Source organism: Spinacia oleracea, chromosome 5 (assembly GCF_020520425.1).
Source record: "Spinacia oleracea cultivar Varoflay chromosome 5, BTI_SOV_V1, whole genome shotgun sequence".
In the NCBI taxonomy this organism is placed as follows: Eukaryota; Viridiplantae; Streptophyta; class Magnoliopsida; order Caryophyllales; family Amaranthaceae; genus Spinacia; species Spinacia oleracea.
The window spans coordinates 3,381,395-3,388,724 of record NC_079491.1 but is presented as its reverse complement, the minus strand read 5'-3'; the positions used below and the strand labels follow the sequence as shown (position 1 = coordinate 3,388,724).

Genomic DNA, 7,330 nt, shown 5'->3' with positions numbered 1-7,330 from the left:
AACATCCTTGAACGAGATCAAGCCCGAAGACCCTCATTCAAGAACCAAATCAAATTAGTCCTCGAACCACATTAAACAAGTCCGTGAACCAACTCAAATTAAAATTTGAGATCGAATCATAGGAGAAAATGTTAGAGATTGTACCCAAAATTACACAAATTAATAAAATATATTTTGTTCACATTATTTTGAGTTTATTATTTTTGCAGATTTGAAATTTGTGTTACAAACATACTCACATAAATGTGGTTAATATACATTTACACAATAAAACTAGAACTTATTAGCATTTTAAACATACAAATTTGTTCAAATTAGGATGAGTTTGGTGGGTTGGGTTCGTGTGTTGGGTGGGTTCGGTTCGTATGTTTGGTTGGGTTGGGTGGGTCGAAATGGGTTGTGTTGAAAAAATCCGACCCACAACACATAAAAAAAATGCCCGTGTCGCACTAGTGGAAAAAGGGTCATTTGCATCGCACTTTTAAGCACATTTGCGTCGCACATCGTGCGTGGCAAAAGCTCTCGACGCAAATGACTAAAAGTCATTTGCGTCGCACATTTGTGCGACGCAAATGAACCTTATTTGCGTCGCACATTTAGCTAATGTGCGACGCAAATAACTTTTCAGGCATGGTGCTGAAAAGTCATTTGCAACGCACATTAGCTAAATGTGCGACGCAAATAAGGTTCATTTGCAACGCACATTTAGCTAATGTGCGTTGCAAATGACTTTTCAGCACCATGCCTGAAAAGTTATTTGCGTCGCACATTAGCTAAATGTGCGACGCAAATAGCTTTTTAGGCATGGTGCTGAAAAGTCATTTGCAACGCACATTAGCTAAATGTGCGTTGCAAATGACAATTTTAGCGCCAAAAAATTAAGTCATTTGCCTCGCACATTGAGCTAACGTGCGTTGCAAATGACTTATTTTTTTTAAAAAAATATTCGTTTTTTAATATTTTAGTTGGAAATTCCGACATGATCGTCTTTGAAATTAGACGCTTCATTCCCAATACCGGGAATACATTTATAATTAATACCTGTCACTAAAGTTTACAACGTAATTAACGTTCCCAATAAAAGGCAATTAAATTCGTCATAGATCGATCAACCAACATGTTACAACAAACATAAAATTATTACAACAAAGGTACGTAGCTAGCTAGAGATCAAGTTCATATTACAAATTAAGCTAAAAATTCGACATTGTTCATGAAGTAATCTGCCCAAAAATCTTTCACCTCATTAATCTCCTCCGGTGAATAGGGCAATGTTCTTGAAAAATCCTAAAAAAGTGTAAATAATTCAATTTATCAACGATTGATCAATATAATAGTTTTGTGTACTTCAATTTATTATATAAAGTACGTAGTTTATGAGAACATACCTTAGTAAGATCTTGACTATTACCATGATTCATTATTATGTCGTACATAAAACGCATGACGTAGTAGCCACAATCTAGTGATCCCGGTTGTTGAGCACACTAAATGCATTAAAATAAATAACACAAGTAAAATTTCTATCACATTGTATGTTATAATTTTGAAAAACTTATTTCTTAGGTAAATAATAAACTAATTATATATATATATACCTGTGCTGGAATCCATGTTAATTTAGTTCCCTTAGATTGTCCACCTAGTCTCTTGTAACTCCGAAAAGCACTACACATTCGATAAAATATGCAATTATATATACTTTGTTTACACATGTAAATGCAAAGAATATTTTACATGTAAGTGCAATTATATACTTTATTTACACATGTAAATACAATTATATACGTAGTAGTCACATTTAAGGCTAATTGGGTCGTTCTAGGTCATTTTTAGGCAAAAATGATGTTTTCGAACCCAACTTTGAACCAAAGAACCTAAGGAATGTTTTCAAACTTATTACACGTCTCATATGCATAGTTATAACTTTCTAAGGCCCTTTACAATCTATTATTTCACATTTAAGGCTATTTGGGTCGTCCTAGGTCATTTTTAGGCAAAAATGATGTTTTCGAACCCAACTTTGAACCAAAGAACCTAAGGAATGTTTTCAAACTTATTACACGTCTCATATGCATAGTTATAACTTTCTAAGTCCCTTTACAATCTATTATTTCACATTTAAGGCTAATTGGGTCGTCCTAGGTCATTTTTAGGCAAAAATGATGTTTTCGAACCCAACTTTGAACCAAAGAACCTAAGGAATGTTTTCAAACTTATTACACGTCTCATATGCATAGTTATAACTTTCTAAGGCCCTTTACAATCTATTATTTCACATTTAAGGCTATTTGGGTCGTCCTAGGTCATTTTTAGGCAAAAATGATGTTTTCGAACCCAACTTTGAACCAAAGAACCTAAGGAATGTTTTCAAACTTATTACACGTCTCATATGCATAGTTATAACTTTCTAAGTCCCTTTACAATCTATTATTTCACATTTAAGGCTATTTGGGTCGTCCTAGGTCATTTTTAGGCAAAAATGATGTTTTCGAACCCAACTTTGAACCAAAGAACCTAAGGAATGTTTTCAAACTTATTACACGTCTCATATGCATAGTTATAACTTTCTAAGTCCCTTTACAATCTATTATTTCACATTTAAGGCTATTTGGGTCGTCCTAGGTCATTTTTAGGCAAAAATGATGTTTTCGAACCCAACTTTGAACTAAAGAACCTAAGGCAAAAATTTTGGCAAAAATGGCATTTTCATATGCATACTTTACTTACTTGTTTAGTGGCTCCTTAATCATCAAATTTCTCTTCTTCTGTTGAGAATCAAATATGTAGACCTCACGTTTAGACAAGCAAAGAACTAAAAGCATCCAGTGACTCCTACATACAAACAATAAACGTATGTAGTTAGAAAAAAAAAAGTTAAATTTATAACAATCAATTAAAAACGAAGTTCAAAGTAATTTTCATACTTTTCGTAGTATGGACATAAGATGAATGTCTTAGAACTAAGTGCACTCATGGACCTCGTGATGTACAATAGAATTCGATCTGCATCGGACTTTAACATGGTGGCCGAGATCATCTCCGGGCACATGAATCCAATACTATTGGGGTGACAATCATCGTGAAAACACAACTCACTCAAAGCCCTATAATATAGAGTGTAAGAACGTTAAGACAATCATAAAAATCAAATTTAGGGGCAAAATATGAATTTAGGTAACTCACGTAGCAAAAACTTGTATTATTGATATATTGAGCCATGCTCCCGAGAGAAGTTGATCGGTGTCTTCAACGGTGACACTAATTTCAAAGTCCTTTTCCATATTGAATGTCCTTTTAGTGCAATGTACCTTAACGTGCTCCCCTTCTTTTAATCCCAACATCATAGTTTTCATCACATTGCACTTACCACTCAAATTTTGCACTTTATAATTTTCAAGGAAATAGGTTTTTGATTTAGTGTTGGACGCTTTTGTTCCACTTCCCCCAACCACTATCTCTTTCCCTTTGTTCCCTTTCCCTTTAGGCTCTTTACTTGTAGGCTTGTTTACCTGAGGTATGATTTTCAAATAACGATATACATATTAGTGAGCATACATGGTATAATAGTTCTACTTCAAATTATCATGCATATGTTAGTTACCTCCTCATTCGTAAGCGACACCAAATGTTTTGGCCACTGAGTGAAGGTACCATGAGCTTGAGCAAGTTTCTTAATATATTGAGAAGGCACGGGGACGGGAGCTTCTTTGTACGCGGGCTCAAAATCATCAACGCTCACTTTCACGTTATCGGACGTGACGTCGTTGTGGTGATCAAGGAGCAACTCTGGACATATGGTACCATAGGCAACAAAGACTTTCTCCGAGCCTATGTTCAGGTATAGATGGCACGGGACAGGTTCCTTATTATTTATTTTGAACAATAACGCAAATACAATGTAACATGTTAGAAAAGTTCAATAGAATTAACTAGAAACAAAGTACTTGAAAAACACAAATTATCATACCGTAATGTCGGCAAATGGATCTAAACCCCCGGAACGACAACTACTATGAACATTTGCGTCTATCCTCATATGGCTTGGTATTTGGACACCAAGTTCTTTAGCAAATGTGATAAATTTCTCCATGACCATGGCATCCATCTTGGAGTTCATCTCTTGTATTGTCTCATCTTTGACCCTTTTGGTCACTCTTGCTTCCATTTCCTCCATCTCCGCATCTCCATACCGTCGAAAGCTACGCCGCTCTCCGGTCCCCCACACAGCTTTGATGCCTACTCCACCACCAAATGTTAGTGGTCTCCCTTCTTTAGTCTTACCAAGTGCACGAGATAAGACATCATCTCGTGCACTTTTGGGAACAAATTCCCCTTCATCTTGTTTCCTTTTCCATTCATCCTACATGAAATCAAATGGTTTTGAGAAAAGTTCAACACTTGGTTTCATATTTAAGAACATATATGAAATTAGAGGAATCACAACATTACGCAAAATTGTTAAATGAACTTACAATATTTTCTTTGACCTTTTGTGTGCCCTCATCCGGCAAGTAAGGATTTCCTTTCTCATCTGGTTTCGATCTTGCAAGAAGCCATAAACATGTCCTACTCGGCAAACTTGAAGAAATTGTAGACGCAGAGGAACCTTCAGATGACGAAGAAACTGAGGGAATGTACCCTTTTCTCTGCCATTCACTTGTCATTTCAGCATATGATTTCTGTCCCATATGATGAGGATATATGTTGAAAGATTGACTTTGTCTTGCTTTCTCACTTATTTCCTAATTTTAGGGGGGTAAAAGAAATTATTACAACAAAATAAAACTTAGATTATAACAAGACTTTAAATAAGAATAATTTTTATACCTCAGCTTCTTCGGAGGTACGTATCTTCACAAATTCCTTCCATATATCCTTAGTTATATAACTATACAAATCATATGGCATCTTTTCATCTTTTGGCCTTTTCCTTGTACCCCGAATCCAACCAGTCGCCAATCTTGATTTGAATTCCCTCCAACGCTTATCACAACTCTTTAAGACAACTTCTTTCTTAGTTTCATCTGTGATATGAAATTCTCTCTAAATGAAAGAAAAAGAAAAGGAACAAGAAAGTCTTTTAGCACATGAAAAAGACACGTAGATATGTACAACTGAATTTCCAAAATAAAACCGGTTACCTTGACGTCTTCCCACAAAGTGTCTTTTATTCCTTGTGAAACATCTTCCCAGGTTCTGATCAATATTGAAACCTTTGCGCGACTTATCTCGCCAATGTGATTCTTGTAATCCGTTGCCCATTTCCCTGTGGGTCGGTCCAAGTGATCCCATTCAATTTTTCTTGGAACCCCGGGCATGGATTTTATTCCTTTTGTAGGGCCTCTTGGCTTCTTTTTTTGCTTTTGGGGCACTTGATTTGGTGATTTGTTAGAAGGACCTGAATTTGCGTGTTGATCTTCATCCATGCCTGACGCTACTGCATTGGAAAATCATTAAAATTACATACCTTCAAAAGCAGGATTTTAAAATAAAAATAAAGTTCTGATCAGTTCTGTGCACTGATCTGCACAGCTCAGATCAGAACTGTGCAGATCAGTGCACAGAACTGGTCAGAACTGATCAGTTCTGTGCACTGATCTGCACAGCTCAGATCAGAACTGTGCAGATCAGTGCACAGAACTGATCAGAGCTGACCAGTTCTGTGCACTGATCTGCACAGCTCAGATCAGAACTGTGCAGATCAGTGCACAGAACTGATCAGAGCTGACCAGTTCTGTGCACTGATCTGCACAGCTCAGATCAGAACTGTGCAGATCAGTGCACAGAACTGATCAGAGCTGATCAGTTCTGTGCACTGATCTGCACAGCTCAGATCAGAACTGTGCAGATCAGTGCACAGAACTGGTCAGTTCTGATCAGTTCTGTGCACTGATCTGCACAGTTCTGATCTGAGCTGTGCAGATCAGTGCACAGAACTGATCAGAGCTGACCAGTTCTGTGCACTGATCTGCACAGCTCAGATCAGAACTATGCAGATCAGTGCACAGAACTGATCAGTTCTGACCAGTTCTGTGCACTGATCTGCACAGTTCTGATCTGAGCTGTGCAGATCAGTGCATAGAACTGGTCAGTTCTGATCAGTTCTGTACAAATGCTGGGGAATGAATTTGAATATGCAAAATTTTGGTCCACAAACCCACCCAAAAACAGACTGTTCTTTAAAGATTAAGCAACAAAGAAAGCACAACCAAGCTCCTGAAATGACGTTTTCGAACCCAACTTTGAACCAAAGAACCTAAGGAATGTTTTCAAACTTATTACATGTCTCATATGCATAGTTATAACTTTCTAAGCCTCGTAATAATCTATTATTCCACATTTAAGGGTAATTGGGTCGTTATAGTACATATTTAGGCAAAAATGACATTTTCGAACCCAACTTTGAACCAAAGAACCTAAGGAATGTTTTCAAACTTATTACATGTCTCATATGCATAGTTATAACTTTCTAAGCCTCGTACTAATCTATTATTCCACATTTAAGGGTAATTGGGTCGTTATAGTACATATTTAGGCAAAAATGACATTTTCGAACCCAACTTTGAACCAAAGAACCTAAGGAATGTTTTCAAACTTATTACATGTCTCATATGCATAGTTATAACTTTCTAAGCCTCGTACTAATCTATTATTCCACATTTAAGGGTAATTGGGTCGTTATAGTACATATTTAGGCAAAAATGACATTTTCGAACCCAACTTTTAACCAAAGAACCTAAGGAATGTTTTCAAACTTATTACATGTCTCATATGCATAGTTATAACTTTCTAAGCCTCGTAATAATCTATTATTCCACATTTAAGGGTAATTGGGTCGTTATAGTACATATTTAGGCAAAAATGACGTTTTCGAACCCAACTTTGAACCAAAGAACCTAAGGAATGTTTTCAAACTTATTACATGTCTCATATGCATAGTTATAACTTTCTAAGCCTCGTAATAATCTATTATTCCACATTTAAGGGTAATTGGGTCGTTATAGTACATATTTAGGCAAAAATGACATTTTCGAACCCAACTTTGAACCAAAGAACCTAAGGAATGTTTTCAAACTTATTACATGTCTCATATGCATAGTTATAACTTTCTAAGCCTCGTACTAATCTATTATTCCACATTTAAGGGTAATTGGGTCGTTATAGTACATATTTAGGCAAAAATGACATTTTCGAACCCAACTTTTAACCAAAGAACCTAAGGAATGTTTTCAAACTTATTACATGTCTCATATGCATAGTTATAACTTTCTAAGCCTCGTAATAATCTATTATTCCACATTTAAGGGTAATTGGGTCGTTATAGTAC

At 36.1% G+C, this 7,330-nt stretch overlaps 1 protein-coding gene across 1 annotated transcript; it reads right to left on the bottom strand.

Annotated features, from left to right (window-relative positions):
* Positions 1-1,057: 1,057 nt before the first annotated feature.
* LOC130460867 (ubiquitin-like-specific protease 1) lies at positions 1,058-3,507 on the bottom strand. The gene is made up of 6 exons (XM_056828556.1): positions 3,187-3,507; positions 2,928-3,107; positions 2,731-2,835; positions 1,599-1,668; positions 1,389-1,487; positions 1,058-1,287 (listed from the first exon to the last, which is right to left on the bottom strand). The coding sequence occupies exons 1-6, from the start codon at positions 3,354-3,356 to the stop codon at positions 1,189-1,191; spliced, it is 723 nt and encodes a 240-aa protein (XP_056684534.1). The 5' UTR covers positions 3,357-3,507; the 3' UTR covers positions 1,058-1,188.
* Between the last annotated feature and the right edge of the window lie 3,823 nt (positions 3,508-7,330).